This window comes from Megalobrama amblycephala, linkage group LG21, assembly GCF_018812025.1.
Source record: "Megalobrama amblycephala isolate DHTTF-2021 linkage group LG21, ASM1881202v1, whole genome shotgun sequence".
Classification (NCBI taxonomy): domain Eukaryota; kingdom Metazoa; phylum Chordata; class Actinopteri; order Cypriniformes; family Xenocyprididae; genus Megalobrama; species Megalobrama amblycephala.
In genome coordinates, this window is record NC_063064.1 from 31,952,880 (window position 1) to 31,970,864 (window position 17,985).

Consider the following 17,985-nt stretch of genomic DNA (forward strand, 5'->3'; position numbering starts at 1 on the left):
ATTTATTTGATCGAAAATACAGTAAAAATTGTGAAATATTATTCCAATGTAGAATAGCTGTTTTCTATGTGAATATATAGTAAAGTGTAATTTATATGCAGTGATCAAAGCTGAATTTTCAGTGTCTTCAGTGTCACATGATCCTTCAGAAATCATTCTAACATGATGATTTTTGTTGATTTTTTCAGGATTCTTTGATGAATAGAAAGTTCAAAAGAGCAGCATTTATTAGAAACGGAAATCTTTTGTAACAGTTAAAGCTTCAAGAGTTCTCCTCACCGTCAGCCGGACTCAGTCCTCGGGCCGCTGAGATCATGGACAGGGTCGGGCTGCTGTGTGCCGAGCGCAGGTAATGCTCCACGTGCGGCGAGACGTAGGAGTGAGGAGGGAGGAAGGACTCGCCGGCGCCCCCCGGAGACAGTCGGATCAGAGAGATGTCGGAAATCACCGGGCTTCCCGCTAACCCTGGAGGCCTGGAGAGAAAAACACTGACCGTTAACAGCACATCATTAACAGATCATTACAGTTTCTCTGCACTTTTCATCAAATGACGAGTCAAAAGAACATCATAAACTCATCTTCTGGAGTGCAAAGTGGTTATAGAGAAAAAGATTTATTGCGATTTTTCTGATAAAAAAAAAAAAAAAAAAAATGTGATTATGATTTGAAATGCGATTTAAAAAAAATTGTAGGTTTGTTGTGCTTGTTTGTAGGGCTGCACAATTTGGCCAAAATTTTGTGATTATATATTAATATTATAAAATAATACAAATAATAAATACTATTATTATTATTACGATAATAGTTTAAAATGTATAGTATGAGTATGTAAATGTATAATTATAGTATAAATGTATAATATAAAGTATAAACAGTATGTTTCATAGTAAAAAAAAAAGGATATTAAAAAACATTATATAATATAAAATGTTTTACATTATAACTGTAAAATTACAATACTAATATTTATGTTATTATTATTATTATTATTACTAAATAAACATACAAATAACAAAAAATAATAACTATAAATATTTCACAGTAAAAAAAAATTGTATTTAAGAAAAATAATAGAATAACAAATTTTGTTTTACATTAAAACTGTAAAATTACAGTACTATTATTATGATTATTATTATTAATAAATAAAAATATAAAATTAATAAAAACAAAATATTTCACTGTAAAATAAAAAACTGTTCTACATTACAACAGTAAAATTAAAATACTAATATTTATGTTATTGTTATTTTTATTTCTAAATAAACAAAAATTACTAAAAACAAAATAAGAAATATAATTATAAATATTTCACAGTAAAATAAAAAATGAGGATTTAAGATAAATAATAAAATAATAATTTTGTTTTACATTACAACTGTAAAATTACAGTACTAATTATTATGATTACTATTACTAAATAAAAATTACTAAAAAAAAAATTGGTCGTATTTCATTGTAAAATAAAATAAAAATGGTTTTATATAACAACTATAAAACTACAGTATTAATATTTGTTATTATTATTACTAAATAAACATAAAAACTTAATAAAAATAATAATTTTGTTTTACAATGCAATTCCGCAATACTAATATATATTGCTGTTTCATTTTCTTCATTTTGAAATGTCAAACCATAAATTTTATTTATTTATGTTTTGATGGAAAATTGCAGGGAGTCCTTCTTCTGTTGATACACACTTCTCATTACAAGTTTGGGAAGATGGTTTTCCAAACACATGTATTGTTTCCAATAGCCATATCATGATTGCGGTTTTATCCCATTTATCCGTCCATCATCTGGAGATCCAAGAACTCTCAGGATCATTTCTGCTGCTCTGTGTGTCCCTGTCAAGAGCCTGACAGCAGTCTGAAAACACACACTGGTCACATGACTCAGTGTTTGACACGTTCCCTCGTTCATGGCTTTCATAGTTATGAGAGTTTGCCATAACTAATACTGGTGTGGTTTGGCGCTGGACTCAGAGAGGCATCGGAGCGTGAGCTCGACTGAGGTGTGATGGGAAAAACGCCAAACGCTCTAACACAAACCAGACCCGCCGCCCTTTCATTTCCCCTCTTTTCCATCCCTCCATCAAACGCTGCAGTTAAGGATCATTTTATTCGTCAGCCACATTTCACTCGAGACTTTCTGATCATTCCCAGACGGGACATTCGTGTCCCAGTTCATTTCATTTCAGGATTAACTTTCTTCATTTTTCTCCTAAAATTATATTGATGCATTTGTGTTTCTCTCTCTCTCTCTCTCTCCCTCTCACACACACACACACACACCCCTGTACTACAACTAATAAATAATATATAATATTTTAAAACATTTCATATTTTTATGAAAAAAACAGTGTAAATGTATATAAAATAAAATCAAATGTGTCTAAATTTCAGTATATAAGTTTAACACATAAAACATTTAAATAATATAATAATATTTAAATAATAACGACACACATAAAACATTTCAATATAATATTTAATAAAATAATATTTAATTAATAATATAAAACATTTAAATAATATTTAATAAAAAATAAAAAATAAACACACCCCATATACTACAACTAATAAATAATATATAATATTTTAAAACATTTTATATTTTTATGAAATAATATATTCTAAAATATTTCATTTATTTATTCATTATAATATGCTGTCTAAAATTCAGTATATAAGTTTAACAGCACATAAAACATTTAAATAATATAATAATATTTAATAAAACATAAAAATAAACACACACTCACCATATACTACAACTAAAAAATAATATATAATATTTTAAAACATTCCATATTTTTATGAAAAAAAAAACAGTGTAAATGTATATAAAATAAAATGTGTCTAAATTTCAGCATATAAGTTTAACACATAAAACATTTAAATAATATAATAATATTTAAATAAAATAATAATATTTAATTAATAACGACACCACACATAAAACATTTAAATAATATAATAATATTTAATTAATAAAATAATAATATTTAATTAATAATATAAAACATTTAAATAATATTATAATATTTAAATAAAATAATAATATTTAATTAATAACGACACCACACATAAAACATTTAAATAATATAATAATATTTAATAAATAAAATAATAATATTTAATTAATAATATAAAACATTTAAATAATATCATAATATTTAAATAAATAATATTTATTAAAATAATAATATTTAATTAATAATATAAAACATTTAAATAATATAATAATATTTAAATAAATAATAATATTTAATAAACAATAAAAATAAACACACCCCATATACTACCACTAAAAAAAAATATTTATTCTAAAAATATTCTAAAATATTTTATTTATTTATACATTATAATATGGTGTCTAAATTTAAGTATATAAGTTTAACAGCAAATAAAACATTTAAATAATATAATAATATTTAATAAAACATAAAAATATACACACACTCACCATATACTACTACTAAAAACAAAATATACTATTTTAAAACATATTTTTATGACATAATATATTCTAAAATATTTTATTTTATTATATTTCTAATATATTTATATTTTATTAAGACACAAATTAGTCAATACTTGAGTATAATGTTGATACATTTCAGATAATTTGATTAGAAATGTTCATATTGAAGTTTGATTACAGACTTTAAAAAAAATCTAAACTGAATCACTGAAGAGAAACACATGAGCTATTTTTCTTTCTTTTCCCCATTTAAGATCATTAAACCTTATTAAATCGCTCCATCTGATCAAATTACTGATGTTTTCCATGTTTTAATGATGTGAAAATAAAAACAACAGCTAAACGTGAGAAATGATGGTTTCTCCGTGAAGCGCTTCGACGACAGTAAGATCATCTCATTTAAACATCGTCGTTCTTCTCAAAATAAGGCTGAAAAACTAGTATGTATTTCAGACACATGCATAGTTAATAGCAGCCTCTCTTTGGAGATCAGATGGACTGTATGTAAAACACTCTCAGATTCAAACAAACCTCCACCATGAAAGAGCGCACACAGCCGGGCGGCACTTAAATAAGTAATGTAATATTCAAATTTAAAATGCTTCGCCTGTGGAGTGATTCTCATTTTCATAGCAAAAACAACACTGAAGCATCGCCTGTTCTGCACCAGGGGATTGTGGGACCTTGCAAGCTGCCTCTTTCACACCTATACCCTCCTGAAGAGACGGAGACGGGGCTTAAGGCTCCCAGAATGCATCGGGGTAACGGCGGTGATGGACGATGGGGCCAGAATCCAGTGAATCTCAGCGGCCCGAGGCTCCAGACGCAGCGGGACCGACGGGCCACTCAGAGTCCCTGGCTGAACCCGAAATCAGTCATTCGTTCCTCATTCACACGTTCACCTCCAGCAGACGATCACTGATGGAAATACTGTGACCGGAGAAATGGAGTACACGTTTCTTTTTTGCATAGAGTATTATATGAAGTATTTTATATACGTTTATTATATACGTTTTATACTGATTTTTTACATAAAAGCTTAAACAAAAATGAAGAATATAGTTTTTTTTGTTTTTTGTTTTTATAAGTTATTTTTTATTATTAAATTTAATCAGAAATGTATATATATTATATATAGTTTTTTATGATATATATATATATATATGTGAATTATAGTTAAAAAATCCCACAAAAACAAAGAATATTGTTTTATTTTTCAATTGTCCCACAAAAAAAATTATTGATACATTTTTATCAGAAATGTATATATTTTATATATAGTTTTTTATATATATATATATATATATATATAAACATTTATAATATATATATATATATATATATATATATATATATTATATTATATAAATAATAGTATAAATAATTTATTTACAATAATTTATTATAAACTTTTTTATCATCTACACACACACACACACACATATATAAAAAACACATTTATAAAATAAGAGAATAAAAAAGTTAATTATAATAAAAATATCATACAAAAACAAATATGAAGAATATTGTTTTATTTTTTGTTTTGTTTTATTGTTGTATTTTTTATTAATATTATATAATTAATATATATATATATACAAACTTATTTGTTCAAATGTATTAAAATAAGAGATTAAATGCATAAATTATATTTTATTCAGCTTTTAATATTTAATACATTTTTAATGACAGCTTTATATATATATATATATATATATATATATATGTTCATAACAATTAAAATAATAGGATAATAAAAAAGGATTATATGATTATCCTTTATATAGGATTACAAATCTAAACTTTCCATAAAAACAAACAAATATGAAGAATATTATTTTTAAAATACACTTTTTATTAATAAAAATAATAATAATAATAAAGAATAAATTGCAATAAAAATTAATGTTACACATTTTAGAAATATTTTTAATACTTATTTTCTATTTTATTTCAATTTAAATACTTGAAAAATATAATTCGGAGAACACTACAGTAAACAAACTAAATAAAAGAGCACTAATTAAGCAGCAGGGAGTGATTTTGGACTGTCGTTTAGTGTGTGACGTGATTTGATTAGCACCTTTGGATAAAACTGATAGCAAATATCTGTAATCTTCCCGTCACAACAGTGAGAAAGCGTAATCACAGCACATAAATACACATTCATTTCCTCTATTAATCTGCCATAATATTGTCCTGAGTAATAAAACCATCCCTGGAGTCCAGCGGATCTGCCCGCTTCATTGGTCCGCCGTGGATCGCTGACCGCTGCCTATTGTTCAGGAGGCGAGAGCAGTTTTAGACTCCCGTGACGAGGGCATTGTTTCTGCTGCCCAGCAGATGGTCAGAGCACCTGTTTTCAGAGCGCGCCAGGCCGTCAGGTGCCCACGTGTTGGCATTATCTGGGCACTTTAGGTGATGGAGACGTGTAAACCCCATTCACATGCGCCGCAGGAGGCCAGAGAAATCACACACACTCACACATGAACGTCTCAAACGCTCCTCAGGACTGAATGACAAATGCTGAATGCTGCGAAAAAGAGCCTGAAATCTCTAGAGTTTCAGAACAATAATGTCTCAAAGATTCACTGAAGAAGCTGATCAATGTCTTCAGGATTACTAACGCTTGGGTTGGAGCTGAACTCTGCAGGACCGACGTGTGTGTGTGTGTGTGTGTGTGTGTGTGTGCGGTGCTGGTGATGAATTGCTCTATGACAGGAACTCGTCTCTACCTGGGGGCTGATACTCTGATTTAGATAAATCACATTTCTGCCTGAGAGCCATAGAGCGCACACGCAATACTGTAGTAAACACACACACACACACGGACAGTCCCCAAACTCTTACAGAACAAACAATACTTTCATACTTCCTCACACAAGCAGAGGACAGCGACCTACATACTCATGCTGCTCTATATGAGTGATGTTTCACGTCATCCTCAGTGCTGAAAACACCTGATTTCATTCTCCTCAGTTGTTTCACCCGTCTGACTATCAGCCCGACTGACATCTAAACAGATCAACCACCGTTTGAGACGCAATCTGAAATCAGACATAGTTAGAGGCGAGTCTCCAGTACAGGTGTGCTCAAGAATGTCTTCTTTATTTGCTATTAAGCATCTGAATGTCTTCTAAAGGTTCAATAACACTAACATTATCAGAGCCAGCAGCTATTTCTCCTCACAAGTGCTCTTCGTACCAGTCTGTGAATTTGTAAACAACTTTCTTTCTTGGCGGCCTACAAGCTTTCGGTCGATTACCACAGAAAATAGCTTCAACTCGTCCTTTAGTTAGTAACAAAGTTAGAAATGTCAGCGTATTTTCGCAGTGCTTTGGGCCCTATGAAATCTATTTTTTCCCAAATTTAGTGTTTTCTCTATTAAAAAATATACTCTAATCAATTGAATTCATGAAACATTTACAATTTAATACATTTTACCAATAATAGTGCCTTATGAAACATGTACATATCTGTAAACATCTTGCACTATAAAAAATGCTAGGTTAAAAACAACCCAAGTTGGGTTGAAAATGGAGAAACCCTGCGATTGGGTTGTTTTAACCTTGTGATTGGGTTGTTTTAACCCTTCAATTGGGTTGTTTTAACCCTGCAGTTGGGTTAAATGTTTGCCCAACATGCTGTGCAGTTTTATTTAACTCAACTATTGTTTAAAAATGACTTTATGTCTGGCTTAAAATGAACCCAAAATATACTGGAAATTAAAAATCAGACACATAATTACTAGAGGCAACAATAATAATCAAAAGCTGAACATTTATTAATAAGCAATTTAACTAAATGTTTATTGTTTAATTATTATTCATTAAACTTATTAATAAATGTTCATTTTCAACATATTTTGGGTTCATTTTAAGCAAGAAATACAATCATTTTTAAATAATAGTTGAGTTAAATAAAACTACCCAGCAGGTTGGGCAAACATTTAACCCAACTGCAGGGTTAAAACAACCCAATCGAAGGGTTAAAACAACCCAATCACAAGGTTAAAACAACCCAATCGCAGGGTTAAAACAACCCAATCGCAAGGTTAAAACAACCCAATCACAGGGTTAAAACAACCCAATCGCAGAGTTAAAAGAACCCAATCGCAGGGTTAAAACAACCCAATCGCAGGGTTAAAACAACCCAATCGCAGGGTTAAAACAACCCAATCGCAGAGTTAAAAGAACCCAATCGCAGAGTTAAAACAACCCAATCGCAGGGTTAAAACAACCCAATCGCAGGGTTAAAACAACCCAATCGCTGGGTTAAAACAACCCAATCGCTGGGTTAAAACAACCCAATCGCAGGGTTAAAACAACCCAATCGCAGAGTTAAAAGAACCCAATCGCAGGGTTAAAACAACCCAATCGCAGAGTTAAAAGAACCCAATCGCAGGGTTAAAACAACCCAATCGCAGGGTTAAAAGAACCCAATCGCAGAGTTAAAAGAACCCAATCAATAGTTAAAAGAACCCAATCGCAGAGTTAAAAGAACCCAATCGCAGGGTTAAAACAACCCAATCGCAGAGTTAAAAGAACCCAATCGCAGGGTTAAAAGAACCCAATCGCAGGGTTAAAAGAACCCAATCGCAGAGTTAAAAGAACCCAATCGCAGGGTTAAAAGAACCCAATCGCAGAGTTAAAAGAACCCAATCGCAGGGTTAAAACAACCCAATCGCAGGGTTAAAAGAACCCAATCGCAGAGTTAAAAGAACCCAATCGCAGGGTTAAAACAACCCAATCGCAGAGTTAAAAGAACCCAATCGCAGGGTTAAAAGAACCCAATCGCAGAGTTAAAAGAACCCAATCGCAAGGTTAAAACAACCCAATCGCAGAGTTAAAAGAACCCAATCGCAGAGTTAAAACAACCCAATCGCAGGGTTAAAACAACCCAATCGCTGGGTTAAAACAAACCAATCGCTGGGTTAAAACAACCCAATCGCAGAGTTAAAACTACCCAATCGCAGGGTTAAAACAACCCAATCGCAGGGATAAAACAACCCAATCGCAGGGTTAAAACAACCCAATCGCAGAGTTAAAAGAACCCAATCGCAGAGTTAAAACAACCCAATCGCTGGGTTAAAACAACCCAATCACAGGGTTAAAACCCAATCGCAGGGTTAAAACACAATCACAGGGTTAAAACAACCCAATTGCTGAGTTTGTCCATTTTTAACCCAACTTGGGTTGTTTTTAACCCAGCATTTTTTAGAGTGTAAAAATCGTTTTAGGGTTTTAAAATTTAAAACTTTTATTTTGGCGGGTTGTAGTGAAGACCTTTGATCTTCTGTGTGTGTATCTGATAGTTGTTTTCCCTCAGATTAAATGCTGATGACAGCATGCAAATAATAAAATGATTTTTCGAATTAAAATTTCTGTGCATTAGTCTTAAAGTGACAGCAGCCTAATATTCCTGCTGCTGTCTGTGTTTTTAATGTTAATCAAACTACAAAAGACAAAGAAATCACTCACTGCTCTTCACTGATTAACTTTTTTTGCAACTATAATAAGGATTAACCTTTGTTTAATTTGTACAGTGAAGATAATATTTGATTACTTTATTCAATTTACCTGAAAACTACTTTTAGACCTACCTGAAAAACCTGAAAAGCACTGATTATTTCATTTGTATCTTTGTTCTATTATATGATTGTTTGTTTACTTGTCTTTAATAATCTTTTAAATTTACATCAGTGAAAAACAACAAAAACAAGAACTATTTAATTAATTTATTACTTTTTTTTGAGGTGGGGTCAGTAAAAATTGAATCATTGAACCAAACTGAAAATCGAGAATCAAATCAAGATCTTGTGAATCATAATCAAATCAAATTGGGACATCTGTATCGATACCCAGCCCTAAGTGCACTAATGTAAACAGGTTTCCTGATCGCTTTTTTATTAAGTACAAGCAGACATTATTTTCTGTGTTAATCTGCACTAAACAACAGGCATGAAAAATTCCCTCAAAGCAAACATGCTTTTTCTCTGCAGCACCGGAGCAGTGGAAGTGTCTTTCTCCAGGCCTGTCGTCTCGCTGGAAGCTTTCTGACACTCGGCCGGACGGGAAAGCGACGCTGACAAGTGGGAGGTTCGTTCGGAAGTCACCGGCGCTCTCTTCCCTCCGCCTGGGAGAATTCCCACGGCGCTCCTGTCCGCTACACAGATGAATCGCACCGTCCGTTGTCATTTCAGCCAGCTCTGGAAAAAAAGCTAGCTTTTCTCCCCCTCGCTTTGTCAAACAGAGGGAAAAAAATGAAGAACGAAAGCAAGATATCCATAGGGGAAGCTTCCTACGGCCGCTCCGCTGACAGCTCTGACAAAATAACCAGCGCCCTCATTATTTTATATGCAAACAATGATAAAACGAACTGTATGGAGATGTCATGTTAGACAATCAGCTCGGAGACCCTTGACATGCCGCCCGGCGACTGTAACAAAGTGTCTCGGCTTGCCACGGGCGACACCGCGCTTAATTTGCTGCACAATGTCCCTGTAATTAGATGAATTTGGCTCAGGCAGAGGAAAAGACAGCCAGATCAAGGTCTTGATGAATTAGGGGTCCACTGTCAAGATCAAATCACATTAATCAAGGCGAGCGAGTGTTGAGACAGCTAGTCTCCCCCCAACGCGGCTCTATGTGTGATGAATAGGCTAGCTGCTAGCGGGCCGACCGAATGTATCACCATCAAAATCTGTGAATTTAAATGTAACAACGCTACTTCGAGAATTCTATCGATTTATTCTGCTCTTTTAAGATAAACCTTCCTTCGAGCCTCCAGACCCCGTTTCAAAAAAGACGAGGAGGGGAAAAAAAAAACTCCAAGGTGTTGTATTTAAGGAAAAACAACAAAGTGCAACTTCAAAAACTAGCGCGGCCCACTTTATGTTCTGTTTCTTCAATACCGCCCCCGCCGATCCGCTGGAAAATCCATGTGGGACGCATGAAGCTCTGAAGGTCTAGAGGTTAACCTACATTACTGCAGCGGCTCGACACACCTGAACCGGAGCATGCTGGGAAAACCAAGACCTCTGGGTTGGATGGATCTGTTTGGGAAGCCTAAACTAAACCCTTAGGAAAGAAAAATTACAGATCCCTGGAATATCTCAACTGTTTCTCCAAAGAGACCAAGTCTCCTTTCAGAAGAGATCTCAACAATGTGCTCAGATTTTCCAAAGTCTGCAATCAAAAGTCAATAAATTCTCATCAAATTCTCCCAAGATGACCTGAGGTGCTACCCACATGCTAATTTGATAGGTTTGTGCACATAATTTATGTGAGCAGTTGTCCCTTTAAAGAATTTGAGGAGAAATATTTGAGCCAAAATTGATGCTTAAACAAAACCGAAATGTTTTCCTCCAGTAATCATGTGTATCTCTTCTAGAGTTTAAGAAAAGACCTTAACAATGGAGTCTTTTGCACCAAAGTCTGTTTAAAAGTCAGATATCTCAATATGAGCTCAAATATTTCTCATTAAATTCTTCCAAGATCAAATGATCTGATCTGAAACAAAACTAAAAGCTTGTCCTGATTCTCACGTTTCTACCCAGTAATCGCACACATGTCTCCTAAGATGCCAAAGACTGCATTCAAAAGTCAGATATCTTATATGAACTCAATTTCTAATCAAATTCTCCCAAGATCAAATGATCTGAGGCGACAAAATGGATACTTAGAAATGAAGTCGCATATGCCATAAAGCGTCAGGAATCTCAAGAAGGAGACTTTACAAAGTGCTCGACTCTTGCATCAAGATCTTGAGCAAAAATTGAAGCACATCTTGATGGAAATAAATGTTGTGATGTTATTTCCATCAAGAGGTGCATCAGTTTTTGGTCAAGACAATGCAAGAGGTGAGCACTCTGTAAAGTCTCCTCCAGCACAACCCAAAGACTTTCAATGAGTTTCAATGAGTTCCAATTCATGTGTGAAATTGATTCTTTATGCTCCCTTTCAACTGTTCTTTCACAATTTGAGCCGGATGAATCTTGGCTTTGTCATTCTGGAATATGGCCATGATGTGTCTTCCTACATGGTTGTTTCACCTTTGTGCATCAAAGTTACACATAGGTCTTAATTTTGAAAAACACAGACTTAATTTTGGTCAAATTTTGAAGAAGACCCTTGGCAGATTATTTAAAAAGTGAAACAAGAAAAAAGTTATAGAGGTTTAAGTTTATGAAAATTATTTATGAACATTATTTTATATAAAATATATATTTTATGAAACATGTTGAACTCTAAAACTGCTATAAAATCAAAGCGATACATCTAAATAAGTTGTGTTCCAAATTTGAGGTTGATATCTCAAAAAATTAGCTTTCAGTAAGATTTTGTTTGGGCGCAGTTTCAAACTTTTCCCATTAGATGCCAGTGGTTTTATTTGTGATTTATAGTACAGTAGAGTTTTTCTCTCTGGAATATTACACACAATTTTTTAATAACCACATTCTGACACCCACACAATTATAGCTGCATTAGTTATAAATTGGCTCTATAATATGAAGAAGCGGAAAACAGGAATAAAGCGAGTATTTGCTTTATAGGCCAAACCTGAGAAAATGGCACCATCTGATAAAAAAATATATATATTTTTTTTAATTTTGAAGCCTTACCAACAGAATGAAAGCTTAATAACAAAGATTGCATCATTTTATAGTTAAATGGCCCTGAGATTAAAAATCGCAGTTTTAATGGGTTTCAATGGGGATCATTTTGGCCTTCAGGTCCTGAGTGGAACTATTTTGTGTTACTGGTGTAAAATAGATTTATTAAAGGAAATGAGGGTGAAATATTAAAATTCTAATAAAAATACACACTTGTGCCAATATTTATGCTGTTGGCATTAACACAGACAAAATTATCAAAAAAAGAAAACTGGAAAAAAAAAAAAAAAAAAAAAATGGACGCAAAACGGTTAAGAAATGGAAAGCTACACACTCCATCAATTGTCTCATTAAAGAATTTGAAGAAAAATCTGCTTTTGTTTCTTTTCAGAGATATCTTGAATACCAAAACATCTGACTTGACAGTCCCACACAAAAAAGTGTGCACTAAGTAAGTTGCTCTGGAAAAAGCGTCTGTTTAAGTCTTAAAGGTAAAACGTTAAAAGAAAGAAAGAAATAAATGGGACGAAGATGAGAGAGGAAAAGTTTATAGTCTCCTTTCCAGATGTTTGATCCCATGAATTGTACTAATCTGTTTCCTGGATTTGAGATTTACCTGGCCTTGAGTTTTCTTGTCTGGCACGGAAACAAGGCGAGGGTTTAAGCGTTTTCTAAACGGTTAAATCAAGAACTGAATGACGTAGCTCGAACCTCAAAATAACGTGCCCTTCTGAATGTCCATAAACACACATGCTTTTTATGAACGTTTCCAGCATCAAACACATGCGCCGGTTGGTTTGGGATTACCTGTGATTACGCCGCATTTGAATGTTACATGTCTGTGTGCATTTTGACCGCAGGGATAAACAAAGCAGATGCTTTATTTGTGAGCACAGAGATTATTTATATTCACTGAGAACCAGAGCCAGAAATGGACAGGGCTGCAGGCTTACCCGTGCAAAGCGTGGAGAGCGTGGGGTTCGTAGTGGTATCTCCCCTCATGGTGACGCACGTCGATGGGGATCGGAGAATGGAAAGTTGGGAAGATATGATGAGGGCCTGAAAAAGAGAAAGAGAGAGAGAGCTGAAAAAAACGAGAAAAGTCAGAGTTTCAAAAAAGAAATTTCAAAGGCACCAGCGCTACAATAAAGTAACATGAATTTCAGAGCGCGCTGAGCAGTTTCGTGTAAAATATTGGCACTATCACACAAGAGTGGAGGAATAAATAAATAATCAAAGTATCCTAAGAAATCCTACATCCCCAACATAAAAGATATCCAACTGGGCTTTTGACAAAGACCTGCAGCTAGACGCTCTTTGAACTCGTACAGATGATGGACGTTATGAAGGAAAAAACCATCCGGGACGCAAACTGGGGCTGACAGCACAGGGAGAACATTCCTCGGCCTCGGCATCGCTGGGCCGTGCCAACCGGAGCGTCTCCCTACTGAACCAACACCGAGCCGACCGCATCCCCTACGCTTTACTGGCCCCGAAACGAGCTCAGAACGAAGGTGCCAGGGTGACGTGAAATCAGAGGAGGTTAGGCTTTTGAAATCAAACACTTGGACTAATGAGAGAATAAAAGCTGTTGCTCGTTGCCTCAGCGTTTTACAGTCTGGCTGGCGTTTCTTTTCATCTTAACTCCTTTGGCTGGATCGTTTTATTTGAGCCCAAAGAGAATCAGAATCAGCACTTTCCTGTAATAAAGCCTCCGTTGGCTCGGGACATCCCGTTAAAGGTCAACAGCGCTTCATTAGCAGTTATGATAACGGGAAACCACAGTTGATCTTTGGGTGCAGCCGCACCGGCTTTATAGTGCCAAGAGCTGTTTGCAATGGTAAAGTCTTAACTAGCTTTTCTTTCTAATTAGTCTTTATTGAGCTCATTGTTTCTGTCTAAATGAATACATGATGTTAGCTACAGTAACTACATGATTCGTATCATCTTATACTGTATCACCTCTGAATTGTACACTCTAAAAAAATGCTGGGTTAAAAACAAGCCAAGTTGGGTTGAAAATGGACAAACCCAACAATTGGGCTGTTTTAACCCAGCGAATGGGTTGATTTAACTAAACAATTGAGTTGTTTTAGCCCAACGATTGGGTTGTTTTAACCTAACAATTGGGTTGTTTTAACCCAGCGAATGGGTTGTTTTAACCAAACAATTGGGTTATTTTAACCCAGGGATTGGGCTGTTTTAACCCAGCGAATGAGTTGTTTTAACCCAACAATTGGGTTGTTTTAGCCCAACGATTGGGTTGTTTTAACCTAACAATTGGGTTGTTTTAACCCAGCAAATGGGTTGTTTTAACCCAAGAACTGGGTTGTTTTAACCCAGCAACTGGGTTGTTTTAACCCTGCGATTGGGCTGTTTTAACCCAAGAACTGGGTTGTTTTATCCCAGCGATTGGGTTGTTTTAACCCAACAACTGGGTTATTTTAACCCAACAAATGGTTGTTTTAACCCCACAATTGGGTTGTTTTAACCCAACAAATGGGTTGTTTTAACCAAAAAATTGGGTTATTTTAACCCAGCGATTGGGTTGTTTTTAACCCAACAATTTGATTGTTTTAACCCTGAGATTGGGTTGTTTTAACCCCACAATTGGGTTCATTAAACCCAGCAATTGGGTTGTTTTAACCCTGCGATTGGGCTGTTTTAACCCAAGAACTGGGTTGTTTTATCCCAGCGATTGGGTTGTTTTAACCCAACAACTGGGTTATTTTAACCAAACAAATGGTTGTTTTAACCCAACAACTGGGTTATTTTAACCCGACAAATGGTTGTTTTAACCCCACAATTGGGTTGTTTTAACCCAACGAATGGGTTGTTTTAACCAAAAAAATTGGGTTATTTTAACCCAGCGATTGGGTTGTTTTTAACCCAACAATTTGATTGTTTTTAACCCAGCGATTGGGTTGTTTTAACCCAAGAACTGGGTTGTTTTAACCCAGCGATTTGGTTGTTTTAACCCAACAATTTGATTGTTTTAACCCTGAGATTGGGCTGTTTTAACCCAAGAACTGGTTTGTTTTATCCCAGAGATTGGGTTGTTTTAACCCAACAATTGGGTTGTTTTAGCCCAGCGATTGGGTTGTTTTAACCCCACAATTGGGTTGATTAAACCCAGCAAATGGATTGTTTTAACCCAGCGGTTGGGTTAAATGTTTGCCAAATAGCAATTTTTAAACAATAGTTTGGGATAAATAAAACTGCCCAGCACATTGGGCAAAAATTCAACTCAACTGCTGGGTTTCTCCATTTTCAACCCAACTTGGGTTGTTTTTAATCCAGCATTTTTTAGAGTATATAATGTAAAAACATGCATTTCTGTAAAGCTGCTTTAAAACAATTTGTATTGTGAAAAGCGCTATATATACAAAATAAATGTGAATGAATGAAGAGTCTTTCACTCCTGGAGCTCCTTCAATCTTTTCATGCCCTGTGGAAGAAAAAACTGATAGAAAAACAAACGAGTTAGATATAAAAACTAGAAGGCTGCAAAAGTGTCCTGAATGTTCGCATCATTAACAGTAACTATGAGCACTGGTACTAGTAATGCTTGACTTGGCAGGAATGAGAGGAGGGTGAGTGAATCAGCTGATCTCTGGACTGTATTAACATTCTTTAGGGCAGTAGCCGTGGGAGGGTGAGGGGTGACCCGGGGAGGTCAGGGGTCACGGGTCATTATCTACACCTGGGGTTCTCAGCAGCTCCTCCAGAGGATTCACACACTCAACAGAAGCAGTGTGAGTCAGCAGTCTCGCTTTCTCTGCTTCTCTGTCACTTTGTTCCCCTTCAGAATGGCAGACAAGACCGTCCCAAAGGACAGGAAATGACCCGCTGCTTTTCCTGTCTCTCTCTCTCTCTCCCTTCATATTTACATAATGTAAAGCTTAAAGGGATAGCGCGCCCAAAAATGAAATCACCTTCATGTGTTCCAAACCTTTATGACTTTCTGTTTAGCAGTGCATTTTTTGAGTGAACTCAGCCTGTTTTGTTCTGTTGATCTTAAAGTTTGTCTGCAGAGTCACAAATCTACCACAAAAGACATTAAAAATATGAGTGACGTGACTATAAGCGATCTTCACTAATGTCTACAGTACTTGGCCTGTTTTATTTAAAACAATTTAGCACAATCAAAGCAGCGATGCGTGACAAGCTGAAGTCATGTGCTCTCTTTATAGTAGCTATTTGTCATGGAAAATGCCTCAGGTTGCCTTTAATTGATGAAAAACACCATAAAAACACACCTGACATGTGTAACCGTAATGCCACACAGCTGTTGAAAACACAACTGGAGCATCTAAACACCAGGTCTGACATGCAACACGCCTGCATTCTGACCTTTAACTAGTAGAACAGAAAACTCGACCGAGAACTCGGCCTGTAAACGGTGTAATTGTGCCGGGTGTGAGAAGCACGCTAGCGGCCGCATTCATCGCCCGGCCACAGTTAATGCCCCATTACTAATGCAGCGGGTGAATTATTGTATGGGAAGAGAGGTGGAGGACAAAGAGAAAGAGTGAAGTGGGTCAGCAGAACATGACGGAGCCGCTGCTGGAATTCTCCCGCGCTGAAGTCACGGACCACCGCATGAATCCTAATCACGCGGGTCCGGTTAAGGCGACTTTAATCACGATGTTGCCTGATGCAAAAATAAAACAGGGGAAAGACACAAACTAGGGTAATTGGAAGCATGAAAAATACACAACTTAAACCCAAACGTTTGCGGTGGCGTAAACACTCCTGACCGAAATAAGACGGCAGCGAACGTGAACCCGCCCCGGTCCCTGTCATTAAACCGACACGTTACCCCGCAGCCTCATTCATCTGTGCCCGCCCTCAATTATCCACATTACCACTGTTATTTCCAGCCGTCGCATTTTTCATGTCAGCACAAACACCCACCCCGTTTGCGACCCGTTCTCCCCCCTCCGAAGAGGCCGCTGACGTCCAGGCCCCCGTCACCGGAGGAGCAGGCAGGATTATTCGATCATGCCGACAGCTCCATTGTTCCTCCGCAACGGGAAGAACAAAAGAGGATCGCTCTGGAGAGTTCAAGAGGCACGTTTACCAGCTTCACTGAGCTCTATCCCCCAGGGCTGCGGCGCGGCTGTGGAGTTTCCACGAAGCCCCTCGCATCTATTAGTCTTTAGGTGATAACATTTGTTTTCACATCTGGGGGAACGGCGCAGCGGGGTGCCGCACTTTTTCAGTGTCGGGCTGCTCCGACTTTCTCAGGCACTTCTTAACCTGGACCTTCTCAATCGTTCAAACACTATACTCTTGAAAATAAAAGTTACAAAAAGGGGGTTTGTTGGTTTCTAAAGAACCTTTTTCCACTAGCTGTGCAATGGAAAGGTTCCATGGATGTTATGGAACCAATAAAAAACTGTTATTTAAAGGGATAGTTCACCCAAAAACGAAAATTACCCTATGATTTACTCACCCTCAAGCCATCCTAGGTGTATATGACTATCTTCTTTCAGACGAACACATTATATTTAAACATATTCTGGCTCTTCCAAGTTTTATCATGGGAGTGAATGGGGGGCGAGATTTTGAAGCCCAAAAAAGTGCATAAAAGTAATCCATATGACTCCAGGGGGTTAATAAAGGCCTTCTGAAGTGAACCGATGTGTTTTTGTAAGAAAAATATCCATATTTATAACTTTTTAGACTATGATCACTAGCTTCCGGTAACGTCTGTCCGTGTGTTCACTGGAGTCCGGCGTATGACGTAGGATGTAGGAGTATCGTAAGCTTAAAGGATTAGTCCACTTTCAAATAAAAATTTCCTGATAATTTACTCACCTCCATGTCATCCAAGATGTTCATGTCTTTCTTTCTTCAGTCGAAAAGAAATGAAGGTT

The 17,985-nt window shown here is 35.8% G+C and overlaps 1 protein-coding gene across 2 annotated transcripts in view; it reads right to left on the reverse strand.

Annotated features, from left to right (window-relative positions):
• Nucleotides 1–17,985, reverse strand: part of gli2b (GLI family zinc finger 2b) — a 101,110-nt gene that overhangs the window by 29,741 nt on the left and 53,384 nt on the right. For both annotated transcript variants that reach the window (XM_048172762.1, XM_048172761.1), the window contains exons 3-4: nt 13,057–13,162; nt 280–473 (exon numbers count right to left, since the gene is read on the reverse strand). In XM_048172762.1, coding sequence (XP_048028719.1) covers nt 280–473; nt 13,057–13,162 — 300 coding nt within the window. The remainder of the gene's footprint in view (nt 1–279; nt 474–13,056; nt 13,163–17,985) is intronic.